This window comes from Notothenia rossii, assembly GCF_949606895.1.
Source record: "Notothenia rossii genome assembly, chromosome: 9".
NCBI classification, from domain to species: Eukaryota; Metazoa; Chordata; class Actinopteri; order Perciformes; family Nototheniidae; genus Notothenia; species Notothenia rossii.
Genome location: NC_136907.1, coordinates 67,823,351 through 67,838,503, shown reverse-complemented (window position 1 = coordinate 67,838,503; position 15,153 = coordinate 67,823,351). Strand labels below are relative to the sequence as shown.

At 39.9% G+C, this 15,153-nt stretch overlaps 1 protein-coding gene across 1 annotated transcript in view; it reads left to right on the top strand.

Annotated features, from left to right (window-relative positions):
* The window catches only part of egfra (epidermal growth factor receptor a (erythroblastic leukemia viral (v-erb-b) oncogene homolog, avian)), a 41,146-nt gene that overhangs the window by 22,896 nt on the left and 3,097 nt on the right, over nt 1-15,153 (top strand). The window contains exons 9-26 of the mRNA XM_079650208.1: nt 150-276; nt 394-467; nt 555-642; nt 1,069-1,268; nt 1,432-1,564; nt 1,966-2,056; nt 2,649-2,806; nt 7,090-7,128; nt 7,304-7,445; nt 7,713-7,835; nt 8,819-8,917; nt 10,075-10,260; nt 10,604-10,759; nt 11,484-11,559; nt 12,313-12,459; nt 12,608-12,705; nt 12,804-12,971; nt 15,054-15,101. Coding sequence (XP_079506334.1) covers nt 150-276; nt 394-467; nt 555-642; nt 1,069-1,268; nt 1,432-1,564; nt 1,966-2,056; nt 2,649-2,806; nt 7,090-7,128; nt 7,304-7,445; nt 7,713-7,835; nt 8,819-8,917; nt 10,075-10,260; nt 10,604-10,759; nt 11,484-11,559; nt 12,313-12,459; nt 12,608-12,705; nt 12,804-12,971; nt 15,054-15,101 — 2,153 coding nt within the window. The remainder of the gene's footprint in view (nt 1-149; nt 277-393; nt 468-554; nt 643-1,068; nt 1,269-1,431; nt 1,565-1,965; nt 2,057-2,648; nt 2,807-7,089; nt 7,129-7,303; nt 7,446-7,712; nt 7,836-8,818; nt 8,918-10,074; nt 10,261-10,603; nt 10,760-11,483; nt 11,560-12,312; nt 12,460-12,607; nt 12,706-12,803; nt 12,972-15,053; nt 15,102-15,153) is intronic.

Genomic DNA, 15,153 nt, shown 5'->3' with positions numbered 1-15,153 from the left:
AAGTTAAGGTTCTGAAATCTACTAGTTTTTCCAACACAGTTTGTCTAAAATGCCATGCTCAGTTTGGTTTAACCTAATACCAAAATGAGAGTAAAGTCAAGAGCTCTTAAAAAGTTTCTTAACTGATGTTGTTTTGTTATTGTTTACAGTGTGTAATGGACTTGGAATAGGAAACCTGACTCACATCATTTCTATCAACGCCACCAACATTGACTCATTTAAAAACTGCACGAAAATCAATGGCAACATTGCTATCATCCACACAACAATTCATGGGTAAGTTAAGGACAGTAAACAGTGTTACAGCCTGTGTATGCCAACTATATCAACTGTAATAAATTACCTTTTACCTTTAACAATGATGTAAAACATGTACATTATCATTATTTGTAGGGACCCATTTACCAAAACACCAAAGATGGAGCTTTCCCAGCTTGAAGTGTTTAAGACGGTTAAGGAAATAACTGGTAAGACTACATAAGGAATGAGTAATGCATCACACCTTAAATACACATGAAACCGTTTAACAATTAACGATATATGTGTTGCTTCAGGATACTTGTTGATCCAAACGTGGCCAGATAGCATGAGCTCACTCAGTTCTTTTGAGAATTTGGAGATCGTTCGAGGAAGAACTAAACGGTATGTTCCTTGTAAAGATCCCCCTGTATATTCACAACCTTTAGATCACCAGAAATGAAGCAAGTGTTGAGTATTAGGACATTAAACACACAAAAATAACTCCCCATATCCCCACTGTGCAATAATCATGATCTGTCTCTATGTATTCACTGTAATTATTGTTATTTATTTATTAATCCTGGTCATCTACATGACCATCCGAAGCTGTGTGCACTACTTGCTGGTCGAAACTGTCAGACCTTTTAATCTGTGTTTTAATATGTCTGTTTTCAAAGCACTCGCTGGAGCAGTGACTATAAATCTCATTGTATTCTGTACAATGAAAATAAAAGCTTTTGAATTTCAATTTGAATTTTTCAAGGCTGTCGTAAAATCTTTCCTTTTTTTTCTTCTCCTCTTCCTGCTCCATTATTTTATCCTTGGTAGTGGTAGCCGTAGTTTGATGATAGCTCAGCTCACTATCAACCACTTGGGCCTTCGTTCCCTCAAAGAAATCAGCGATGGAGACGTGGTCATCTATAAGAACCGAAACCTGTGCTACACCAAAAAAAGCCACTGGAAGAGGCTCTTCAAATCAGAAAGCCAGACTGCCACCATAGAGGAAGATGCTGATGCTGCCACATGTGGTAAATTGAAATTGGTTTCCCACAACAAATTCAGCCAGATCCTCTTTGTTGATGTGTAACTTCTGATTACGCAATGCACCAACCAGATTCAATTAATGAAGTCTAATCACAAAATTGGGTAATCATACGGGAAAGATCCTTGAGATTGTTTGTTTGTTTTCAGCCCTGTTGAACAACACTTGCGACAGGAAGTGTACCGCGGACGGCTGCTGGGGTCCCGGCCCTGACATGTGTTTTGCCTGTCGAGATTACAACCGAGCTGGGAGCTGTGTTGACTCCTGCAACATCCTGGAGGGGTAAGGGAGTTTAATGCCTTTTTAAGCCCTGAAATGCAGAGTTTCTTACGTTAGACAAACAAACCGTCTGAATACAAGATCCGTGCACTTTACAGTTAAGTCCTTCAAAGTCCATTTTCATACCGCAAGCATTTCCAGACTAGACACTGGGGATTTGTTATTGAATCAATTTCAAAGAGCAAATACGATCCAAGATATTTTAAATTAAACCTCCAGAAGACAAACACTGTAGCTGAATTGGCACATTTACTAAAATCTGTTGATTTTTGCAGATCTCTGTCAAACATGTAATCTTGACATGCTTACAATTTAACTTGTGCCCTCAAAGAAGGGATTACATGTAACTTAAAACGAGGCGTGCCAGTGGGGGAAGTGTGTCAGCTTTGTTTTTGTTTTTGCAGAGAGCCGAGAGAGACTGCGGTGAATAAGACCTGCATCGAGTGTCACCCTGAGTGTCATCGCATGAATGGGAGCGCGACCTGCAGTACTCCGGTACGTTTGACACAACTGAACATTATGCAGAAACTTTACTGTAGAAAAGTTTGGCGAACATTATCTATTCAACTCAAATGTCCTCAGTAAATGTCGGTCGCCCAGATTCAAAGAGAACCACAAATTAACAATTACGTAGCATGGCAGAATGTTTCTCAATCAACAGCAGCTTTATTAGACCATAATGCAGTGCAGCCACAAGACGTGTTGTGTTTGGGATGAGGGGAGCGGCTGTTTGATCTAGCTGGAGCACAGTCTACTTCTGAATGCCCATAATCTTTTCTTTGACTGAAAACAAGTTCCAACCCCTTTTTGGGTTGGTTGCAAATAACTATAGGGAATGTAGGGTTTTATTATTGACAAGAGAAGTTTGAAAGAAAAGTATTGCTTTGCTGCAACAATGTTGTGCTTGCATAAAGTAAGTCCACAAATTCTGGGTGGGTTTTTATTGTCAAACAGTTGCATCTTTATGAGAAAGATGTGCGCATCTAGCTTTGAGAAATTATTATTATGAGACAGGGCAGTTTACATAATATTTACTCCTCTCCTCAAGGGAGTTGTAAACATCTCAAGGTTTCTCTTTGTCTTTCAGGGATCTGGAAACTGCACTAAGTGTGCTAACTACCAGGATGGCCTGTTCTGTGTTCCCCGGTGTCCACAAGGCGTGCCAGGGGAGGACGACATGCTGGTTTGGAAATATGCAGACGAGATGAAAGTGTGCAGGCTCTGCCACAAAAACTGCACTCAGGGGTAACGACTTCCTCCAGCCCAGATGAGAACTGGCACTGCATTTCTCTGTGTTGCAAACATTTGTCTGTCGTAATGTTGATTCAGTAACTTAATCCGATCCAGAAGGGTCAGCTGTGGTGCTGCTGGCACAAATTGTAGAGAAATTGGCTCCTAATATCAAGACATTTTTGCTGAGATTAGTGATGAAATTGACTATTTAGGAGGGGAAGTTAATGAAGATTATAGTACATTTTCTAGTTTTCCCCTTTACTTAACATTTTACACATCATTCCATGTATTACTTAAGCTCTTTTTCCAAAGCATATCATAATTGTATAGCTTTCTATATGCTGTTATCGTTGGTTTCCATTTGTTTGCAATGGATAGAGGTCTGCACTGCACCATATAACAGAACAAAACTAACTTTTACAGAACTGAAAGCAGATGTTTAGTTCACTGATTATCAACTTTCAGCCATGGTGGTGTTGTTAATGGTTATCTTGGATATTGTTTCAAACAAACCTGTGTTGATTGGCTTCTGTAACCATATTGTGCAACCTTTTATCAAGTAAAATATGACGAAGATTTACACAACTTGTGTTTTGACTAGTGTAGTGTTTTATAAATACAAAATTGCACTACATTTAACCCTTAGATGCACGAGTGACTGGACCCTACTAGGGTTGCAAAGGGGCGAAACATTTCCGGTAAATTCCCAGAAAGTTTCCATGGGAAGTTAAGCTGGGTAATTTTGGAAATATTCGATGCAAAATTAAACAAAAAACATGACATTTCAACAGATTTTTTTTTTTAAGTAGAACAGAACAAGTTTTAATTATTTAACTATTTTTTCATTAAACAAAAACAGTAATGTTGAGTAATATTACTCATCCCCCCCAACCCCACTCATTAACTCATTAACATCAACTCCTGAACAACAAGAAATAGCCTGCGTTTTATCCAGTTTGTACACAACGATGGAGCAACTTAACAAGCAGCAGTGGTCCACTGAAGAGACCAGCTACCTACTGGGAATCTGGTCTTCCGAAGAGGTACAGAGGAAGCTGGAGCACAATCGGCCATTGTTGTTGTTGTCGATGAACTGAGGGGTTTCCGCACGGCTTGGCTTGGTGAAGAAGGCACGCAAACGGTTACGTCATGACGCAAACGATGACGCAATGACGCAGCACCAGTCGGACTCTGGGCAGTGTGAAAAGAGCCGGAGCTAAACCGAAGAACCGGTTCTGAACCTGAAAAGCTCTAGCACGGAGCTTGAACCGGAGTTGCGTTGGTGTGAATGAGGTAAAAGAGCCTTAGGTTTACCCGAATGGCAACCAGTTTTTCCACTCTCACATTTGTGAGCCTGTTGCGAACCTTTGTGTGGTCTCAATAGCCATGCAGTAAGCAGTGTGCTATGGCATGGATATTAGAGTGTACTTGAATGGCATCTGTTTGTTTTGGTCAAGATTATGCTAAAATATACTTTCCCCAACTATATTTAAGTTCCCTATGAAGAGCCAACCTTCAATTTCCCAGTTTGTTCCCGTTAATTCCCATGGAAAGTTTCCATCTTTGAAAATTCCCGGAATTTTGCAACCCTAGACCCTACACTCTTCCATAAGTGGGTCTAAAAGGACCCGTATTAGAATAATATGTGTTTTTATGCCATTTTTATTTTAATGTCATTTTGGTTAAGAAAAATTACTTGTATAATATTTAGTATTATATTTTGGTTCACACTAGAAATATCTTATATTAAATTTTTCACAATTTACATTTGGAAAAAAACCGTTTTGAACATATTGTCCCAAAGATCTCCACTATTCTGAGACCCTCACAGTATTCCAGTCCCTTTTAGAAACTCATCTATTCTCCTCTTGTCTACTCAAGCAAAGCTTGGGGTAGTAATACAAAAACTACAATTTCTTAAAATGTAAATTTTAAAATGTGAATGGCATGATATCCAAAAAAGTAGCTGGAATATGAAATTATAACATTTTTTAATTACAAAGATACTTCAAGAAAACCACCTCACCCCTAAGGGTTGGAAACTGACCTCAATGGACCCCAGTTATTGATGCATTATTGGTATTTAGTCTTGTAGGAAATTGCAGAGAACTTGGAGGCTTTCACTGGCAGAAGTCGTCTTTTTTGCACACAATCGATTGTGTTAGGAACAGTGTTGGGTGTAACGCGTTACAAAAGTAAGGGAGTTACAGTAATATATTACTTTTTGCTATAACGAAGTAATGTAACGCATTGCTAATGAAATGTGGGTAATATATTACCCGTTACAATGCTAAGTAACGCAGTTACAACACATTTTAACCCAAAATTAAATGGTGTTTTGTTTTTTAAGAATGTACTAACATAGCGAGACATTCCAACACCAGAGAAAAATGGTGCGGGTAGATTAGTAAACCTGGTGTTTACCCTTCAGGCTTCGCGTAGGGATCTTCGGGGGTGCATAGGCATGCATTGCACCCCCAGTTGAATTGTATGCACCATTCAAAAAAACTGAACGGAGCGAAAAATACAAACAACAAATTGTGTCAGGTGCGCGTGACCTGCTCTGCTGCGCGTTCATCATTTCCAAAATGCTTCCACAGCAGTGTGGATAATCATTTATACGAAAATGGTTAAAGAAACCATCACTAAACGCCAGCAACACTGCATCTACTGCAGACAGTAGCAACAGCTCAGTTGGGGACATCACGTTACCCTCCGTTGTGGACACTAGCTTGACATCACGTTACCCTCCGTTGTGGACACTAGCCTGACTCGCCCCCGGAGCAGCAGTCTTCGTCGCCCGAAACTACGCCGCCCCTCTGCGGCCCGCAGGTGCCAGGATACCACGGCATAACAGCCTGCCCAGGTGTATATCTAAACAAGTACCCGCCTGTACAGTGGGGTAAGGCGGTCATTTTGCAGCTCGTGGTATAAAAATAGACTGGCTAGAATATTCATGTGAAAACAGAGCCATATTCTGCCATGCCTGTAGGAATGTTGGTTCAAAAATAATGCATACAATAGCACAGATGCCTTCACCACGAAGGGCTACAAACATATCTCATATCCCAAGCTTATCAACGAGCTAATGTTGCAGCTGAAATGTTCTCCAGGTCACAAAGTCAACCTCACATGATGATGTGATACCAGTTTTCAAGCACAGTATATTCTCTTCCCAGAGTATATGATGGGATCAAGGTGATGATGTACATGGTTTTAATAATACTTTTGCTTTTCAATGTTTGCCATTTCAAACCATGAGCTGGTTCAAATAATATTTGCCTTGCTTTACAATTTTCTCATTTGTTTTCTCAGTACAGTTTTGAAGCTTTTGTGCTTTTCCTTGCCATAATCCACTTTGGACTATATGAAATATTTCAGGATTGCACTTTTAACTCACTTGAAATGTTCTGACTTGCTTGGTTTCAAAACATAACAAATGCCATAATCTGTTCATTGGGGACCATAACCTCAATGCTATTTTTCATTGCTGTTGCCGGCCACTATTGCTCATGCAAACCTACTACTGCTGCGCCCCCTGTAATCTCAGATGCACCCCAAGTCATTTGGTTCTGGAACCGGGCCTGTACATGGCCATATACTAAACAAAATACAGAGCCCATTCCGTGTCCTGTTAGTGTTTACTTCCTCTCTGCCTTCTTCTGGTGACTTATCTGACGTCCAGCGCTCGTCTTTTAACCTTTTTTCCTTTCTCTTTCTTGATCCTCCTTAGCCACCTTAATTATAGTCCTTGACAGTGGTCTGTACTGTATGAACAACGTGTCACATGTTAAGAATTTACAATCAGAATTGAGTATTCAACTAAGCCGTGTAATACAAATTGTTAGAAGCCTTAAGGGCCTACACAGTTGTTAAGCCATACCACATTGCCCTTCACTGGATGTATAATGAGCTGCACTAAACTACATTTTAGCATTTAAAATACCTAGCCATTCTTTTGCGGTTATTTTGGTGAAAGTAACTCAAAAGTAATATAAAAGTAGTGTAACTCATTACATTTCAGAGACAGTAATATTGTAATGTAACTTGTTACTTTAAAAAGACAGTAATATGTCATATATTACACTTTGGAAGTAACTTGCCCAACACTGGTTAAGAAACAGAATTTGGCTGTCAGGGATAGAACAAAATGTGTGGAGGCTGATTGCAAAGCCTTTCAAGGATTGTTTTAGCATCATATGTAAACAATGGACTCATAATGACCCGGTGATTCTGCAGTGTGAAATAGAAATGATAGTATATATTCAAACTTTTTTGCCTTTATTTCTTCACAGTTGCAGAGGGCCTGGTCTTGAAGGCTGCCAGAATAAAAGGTGAGTAAATATAGTAACACTGATGCTGAAGGATAAACTAAGTTAGGCATTCTCATCTCTCCTTCTCTCCTTCTCTCATTCTCTCCTTCTCTCCTTCTCTCCTTGTTTATTGAATTTGTAAATGTGCTCTGTTTTCCCTGCGTTGTTAAATGAGCTCCCACCTGTCTCTCGGCAGCTCTGGCCTCTCCATGATCGCGGCTGGTGTTGTCGGTGGGCTGCTGGCTGTTCTTATTGCAGGCCTGTCTGTGTTTGTGTTGATGCGCCGACGCCACATCAAGAGGAAGAGAACGACGCGCAGACTTCTGCAAGAGAGAGAGGTGAGATGAGGGGACTGAGTCACCACTCTTGTAGAGACATCAAGCTGTCGAGAGGGGCTTGTCTTTGATAATTTACAGTGAAACAAGCCTGATTTATGCTGAGACGGTTATTTTTACCCATCTTCTTTTGCTTGTAAGGGCAAGCGCAGGCATCTGTTTCAAATGATATATACAGTATGGGACTTTTCTCAATGTTTACATTTGTTTAAAGACTCTCTATTGCTGTTTGTGAGACTGTATATAATATATTCAATCCTTCCTTTCCAGTTGGTTGAACCCCTAACTCCTAGTGGAGAAGCACCAAACCAGGCTCTGTTGCGAATCCTGAAGGAACCCGAATTCAAGAAACTCAAAGTGCTGGGCTCAGGAGCCTTTGGTACAGTTTACAAGGTAATAACACGTTTCATGCAGGTTTTTGTCTCCAATCACCTTTTTGGCAAAATTCGGCTCCAGCGTCAAGCTTTATTAGAGCTGGAGCTGAGCAGTTCTGCATGTGCCAAGTTTACATAACCAACACCCGTCACTGTTTTCGCTCATCTACATCTGTTGTCAATTTTTCAATTAAAAGACACATTTCTAACTTGCCAGATCATGCATGAGTGACTCCACTCAGTGTACATTTACTTAGTATTAATCTCATCAGGATATGTGTTTACACAGTGACATTGTGGAGACTAACTTGTCACACAGAGACAAAAGACTGATCTCTACTAAGTTTTCTTTTAGGGTTGATTTAAGGTTAATCTTTGGGTAAATCTGTAAATAAACCCAATATTCTTACTGAGAACAAAAACAAGTGAGTGCGTGTGCTTTTTAATGATTAAGAGCCATTTCAGTTTTAGACATTGAGGGACATTTTGTAAAGTAAGGACATTCAAATTAGCTATTTGAGTGTTAAGATTGTGTTATAGGAAAAAGGTTGGAATAAGGTTAAAGGACTAGGCATTTAGTTAAAGATAGTCAGTGTTGGAAGAAGTCAAACTACCAATTTCGCCCTCTTTTAATTTCAATTCCTAGTTCTGCATTCATTCATTTTCTTAAGCAGAATATCATAAGTGTAGTTTGAGGTTTTAAAAGTAATTAAGCGATTTGGGGCGGGTCGCTGTTGAATATTACGTATGATTGTATTACTTTATTTAGCTCGACTACATGAAGTGGAGTCAAAAGTATTATAGTACACTCTGAAATGAAACATGAAAGTAGCATAAATAGAAGTACCTTAAAGTAAATGTGCTTTTTCCCACTCCTGGCAGGGTTTAATTTAAGCAATACATGAGCGTCACTGTTTGTACATTTTACTGTACATTTGCATGTTTGCACTTGTGTTCAGTTGATGATTCAAGTGTGAAAAATAACAAAATGTGTCCATACAGGGTCTGTGGGTTCCAGAGGGAGAGGATGTGAAGATCCCTGTGGCCATCAAGGTTTTGAGAGAGGCTACTTCACCAAAAGCAAACAAAGAGATCTTGGACGTAGGTTTAGTGATTCATGTGGTACATTTTGTAACTCTACGCTTACTGTAATACTGAGTCAGAACCAAAACAGCCATTCATTTAAAAATACATGTCCAAGAATGCTACAGTGTGTGCTACTGGTAGGAGAAGAAAGTCAAAAAGTCTGTGCACATTATCACAATATAATAAAATACAATGCTCAGAAGTCGGAAGTAGTTGATTAATATGAGAATAATTGCTTCCAGATGTCAAATTAATAGAAGGGCCTCCTGTAATACATAGCACATGCAACTTTAATTTAAATGTAAGACTTCCTATTTTCTTTGTATTAGAGAATGTGTCAAGTTTCTACAAAGTGACCTGTTACTGGCCTGTAAGGAAATGAGATTAATTCATTGGAGGACTGTGGTGGGCGTTGCTTTGTAACCCAAGGCAGAGGTGTTCTGGAAAGGAATGTAGATCTGTAGCCGCACTGAGAGAGCAGCCGGCATTATGATAACTGATGAATGTGCATCTTAAATACTGTGATTTTGCGATCATGTTTCTCAGTCACCGTACATCTGGAAGTTGAATCAGACATACGCGTCCTCTGAACCTTTTGCCTTGGGGGCAGAGGCGTGTTTTTTAAATTACAGGGCTCCTAATAATAAAGTGGCTATGCACTGAACAATGTTCATACTGTAAGAGTCCTGTGGATAATGTTTGGGGTACATTTAATGTACTCACGGCTGGAGTTCTCCTTAATAAAGCTAAGTTCAAGTGCTGTTTGCACGGTTTGGAGGCAGCCTGTTGATGGTGGCCTGCGAGGATTATCCCCATGGTTCTTTCTTTAATTCGCTTTTCTGTTATGGTGACTGAGAGTTTCCACTTGCAGCTGAGCCACATAAAATATGCTTGGCTGGCTATGACTGCTGCTAAGAAACTTATCACCAAACACTGGACATTTAAACAAATGTCATGTTTCTTATGCTATCAGTTTTTTTCATTGAAGATGGAAACGGCTGTGCGAAGTATTTCTGAAACAGACAATTTATTCGTAGCTATTTTAAAATAATATGAATTGTCTCCTTTTTAGATCTACAGTAGATAAGGGGGTACATTTTGTTAGTTTCACCTGACTGCTTCCAATTTATATAATGCATTAAATGAAAAAAAGATCTAACTGTGCCCCACAGGAGGCTTATGTGATGGCCAGTGTGGAGCACCCCCACGTGTGTCGTCTGCTCGGCATCTGCCTGACCTCCACAGTGCAGCTCGTCACTCAACTGATGCCGTACGGCTGCCTGCTGGACTATGTCAGAGAGAACAAGGACAATATCGGCTCCCAGTACCTGCTCAACTGGTGTGTGCAGATAGCCAAGGTGAGAGAACAGCTTGTAAAGGCATCAACTTACATAGGGGGTGGGTCTGTTAAAAAGCTACATTGAGCTTTACTTGCAAACACAAAACAGTTTATCCCGTCTCTATGTCTACCAGATAAAAACTAAATAAGTGGTTTTTTTTGCAGGGCAAGTTTTGTTTTGGCAACTGCTAGAAAGAAATACTGTTGACTGCTATGATGTATTTGTTTATGATGACAGGTTAATCAAGAGAGCACTTTTATATCTTGGATCAAGCAATGTTTACATGCCATATCAGACAGCTTTTGAAAAAGAGAACTGCGCTTATGGAACAACTTGTACTCTATCGTTTGTTTGACTAAAGGGTATGAACTACCTGGAGGAGCGCCGCTTAGTACACCGTGACTTGGCAGCGAGAAATGTTTTGGTGAAGACTCCTCAACATGTCAAGATCACCGACTTTGGTCTGGCCAAACTCCTCAACGCAGACGAGAAAGAGTACCATGCAGATGGGGGAAAGGTCGGTGTCTGTCTGCCATAATCATTTCCAAAAACATGTAATACATCCACATTTGTAGTTTTGCTCTAGATTGTAGCTATTGTAAAAGAGACATGACAACAGAAATGTTCCTTCTCTTATAGATGTTTCTTTGTGAGACTGAAAGCAATATTTTCCACAAAGAAAATATGTAGTGTGTGTTAGCTTGTAAATACAGGGGGACCTGCATTATAGACATTCTGTAGCGCCCAATAATGTAATGGTTTCACAATATTATCATACATCCCAAATATTTGTATTATTTTGCTGTATTTTGTGACACAAACTAATCAAATCCATTGCTACAATTGAAATCTATTATGTCTATGGTAAATGTTATCATTTCCAGATAAAAAGGGGATTTTTGTACGTTAGACTATTGCAATTCACCACCACTAGGTGACAGTGTAGTTACTTGTAGTATGTGTTATAGACAGTGATTGATTTTAGTTCAACAACAATTCCTTCTACTGATGAATTGATGGCATTAATCTTGCCAGCAAAAATGATCTGATGCAGCACCGTGCTGTATTCATTAAAAGACAGCATTTTTTTTGTAGGAAAATATATTCTATGTTAATGATCCAGTGAAGTCTATTGTCCAAATGTAATCAAAGGCACATTCGGGGGGCATTTTTATATTATTATAGCCTTTTTCGAAGGTGGCAGATGAAAAATATAACGTCACTTTTGTTTTGTTCTGCAGGTACCAATAAAATGGATGGCTCTTGAATCTATCCAGAACCGAACATACACACACCAGAGTGACGTATGGAGTTATGGTGAGTCTTTACGTGGAGAACACATGCTCTGCCTCCAACCCAGTGAGCCATTAACACTGCTTGCGATGCAGACTGAGCTCGGATCGTTGTGAAACTTCAGATATGTAAAACAGCTGTGCTTCTATACTCCTGAGTTTTGGTGACAGTCTCACTGGAGGAATATTTATTCATTGCCAAATAAAGAGCTTAAACAGCAAAGGCAGTATTGAAGCTAGGATGTTGTTTTTGGATCCGTCAACATTTCAAGACAGAAATTGAGAACATCTTGATAGCATCTGTGAGCTTTAGGACGCAGGTAACACACCTACACAGCAGCAGTCTCAAATGGACAATAACACAACAGAAGGGATTGTTGCCACAACCCACGTTATTATTTCTTCCAGCACCAGCAGCACAGGTGCCAACACACTGAACAGCTTTCTTGCATTGGTCAGCCTCCAAATCTTCTTTCTCCCGAGGGTTTTGATGATGCCTTCCGCTCAATATGGCGAAAGCATCAACAGATCCTGGCAGAAGTGACAAGCTTCCTTTCCTCCTTTTCCCCCTTCCTCAGTTCCTCCAACACAGATATGCATCCTGCTAACTCCCACTCCCGCAAGCAGAGCCAATTTGTCAACATAGTGATTTTGATTCTTTGTTATATTTGGGAAGCTTGCATCCTGTCATTCTCATTTCCTCTCTTTTATTGGGAGCCATACAAAGTGAATGACAGCTCAACAGACTGACATATACCAACTGTCCTCCTCTCTGTAGGCGTAACAGTTTGGGAGCTGATGACATTTGGGAGCAAACCGTATGATGGGATTCCAGCCAGTGACATAGCCGGGGTCCTGGAGAAAGGAGAGCGACTTCCTCAACCTCCAATCTGTACCATCGACGTCTACATGATCATGGTGAAATGTAAGTGTAATGGGCTATGTTTAAAACCAGTTTTTAATAGTGTATTCACATGATGTATACCTTTTTGAATCTGATTCTACAGGTCAACTGTAAGTTTTATATTATTTCCTTGTCTAATGAGGATATTTGCTGATGTGTGTGTGTACAGGTTGGATGATTGATGCTGACAGCCGACCACGTTTCCGGGAACTTATAGCTGAGTTTACAAAAATGGCACGGGATCCTTCTCGATATCTGGTCATTCAGGTAGGATTTCACATCTCATCTTTAGTCACAGTTTATTTGTCTTTGGATAAAACCATTGTACACCAAGCTGACTAGCTACATGTTATTTTCTATCCCAGGGCGATGATCGCATGCACCTACCGAGTCCTTCAGACAATAAATTGTTCCGCAGCCTGATCAGCGGAGATGGCATGGAGGACGCTGTGGACGCTGACGAGTACTTGGTGCCACAACATGGCTTCTTCAGCAGCCCGAGCACCTCCATCACCCCGCTGCTTCACTCCACAGTAAGCTACTTCCTATTAAAAAGTCCCAATCAAAGGTTGTGGAAAAGGTGTGTCTATGTGTATCTATCTCTCAGGCTCAGGTGTCATTAGTTGAACTTTGGCACAGATGTTGGCAATAGCTGAGAAAATGATGCATCCTGGCACAAACAAAACTAAGATGGGATTTATTCAATGCCACTGCTGATATATCAGAAAAATCTTTCAGAGATGAATCCTTTCTGCTTTGTGGTTGGGTATTTTAAATGCAAAACAAATGGTATAATTTAGACATTTCTCACTTTATAAAGCCTCTAAAAACCTTACAAATCTAAAGCTGCTGAAACCACTGGTCCAATTCAAAAATGTTAATGCACTTTCAGGCCAGAAGAGTTGTTTTTTTTGTTGGTAAAAGTATTTTAGGCAAACAACCATGTATTGGCTAGCAAAATAGTTATTACGCAAATGGCCTCTGAGTCACTCATCGTGAAGACTGACTACTGCATGTGTATGTGAAAGGCGGAGTAGTTTTACTGAAATGCTTACACATACATTGTATACAATGTATATACAGATTTGAAAATACTAAGCTACAATTAGTTGCATTAAGCTATTACAGTATTACCTGATCCACCACATTTACTTCTATTCATATAATGGTTTTACATATATTGGAGATCCAGAATATTATCACAATATTGTCCTGAGTAAGTTTTCAGTCAATACAGAGTTAACTGTAAAAAAAAAGTAAATGTAATGATGCACAGATACCTTTACATACACACACATTAAGTCACTCACATTGACCTTTTTTCGAAACAGTGTAAGAAGAGTAGCTTGCCAGATGCTACGGGGGAATGATTACATTTCTCAGAAAAACAGCAGCAATAATTTTTGATTTAAGAAATTGCACCACATGCACCAGGAGTGCACCGACATGCAGTCAACTGTTTGACATTTTAATTGTGCTATTTTAGCAGTGTTTTGGGAAATGGGGTTTCTGCATAAATCATTACACTGAGAGACGTAGTGGAAATAAACTCAGTCATTTTTTCAGCTTGTTGGAAGTAATTAGCTTTCACATGAAACATAACACTGACAGTTAAACTGAATCCAGGTGATCGAACAGCAACAGTCAAACTGATTGACCTTAAGTGGAATTCAAGCAGGTAGTCGTACCTGACTTGAACCCTGCTCATATTCTGTTTAACTGTGACCAGAGGGACTATTTCTCCACTTCCTGACCCCTACCCACTCATCCTCATCATCTTCCCCTCTCTCACATTTCGTCCCTGCTGCCCTTTGATTGATGAGAACTGAAAAGGAGAACTCTTCTACCTCAGGTTCAGTGAAGGCCATGCGTAGGTCTGGCTCTCACACCTGGGAACATTGCCCGCACTAACAGCCTGGTTAGCCGATACAAACTTTAAAGTGTGATTACCTTTGCAGGCACCTTTAAAAAAAATCTGCGTCCAATAAAAGCTCAGCCGAGGCCTGCTTTTGTAATATCACAGTAGGGGCATGGCCCACTGTGGTCAAGTTTTTTTACAGATGGTTGCTCCTTCGGCGTGTTTAATTTCCTTTTCTTGTTGAAAGTAATTGCATCGCCACAGCTGTCACTTTGTTCTCTGTATTCGCCCGGTTTCCATGGTTTTAACACCATTCACGGTCCTTTCACTGGAGGATATGACAGACACAACAAAGCTGGTGAGATTGCCTGAATGAATATGAATCGGCTTGACGGACGTTTATTTCCATCCTCATCAGCTTGTACAGAGATGACAGCTGTGGTTTCTCTGGTACCATAAAAACACATTATTATCACTTTTCAAAGGGAAGTAAACGTCCCCTGGGAGGCTTGAAAATAAACCACAGTGACCGAAAGTAAATATTTGCCTAATTTAAAATGAGCACTATCTTTGAAGTATGCATTGAGCTGATAATGCCTGTCCATTTAAATGGTAAACCTTTCTTCACTTAGAGTCTACTTTATGGTGCACAGAGGCTTATTAAAATGTGTGATGGATGTATTAAAAAAAATGTCTTGCTCTGCATTTAAAGTGGTGTCATCATGAGATATTAATTCATGTCTATGTTCATTTACAGAGCCTCAACAGTAGCATTGGAACGTGCCACGGCAGAAATGGCATATTGGTAAGACGAAATCAATCATTTTGTACTCAGAGCAAATTCATTTCCTCTTTGT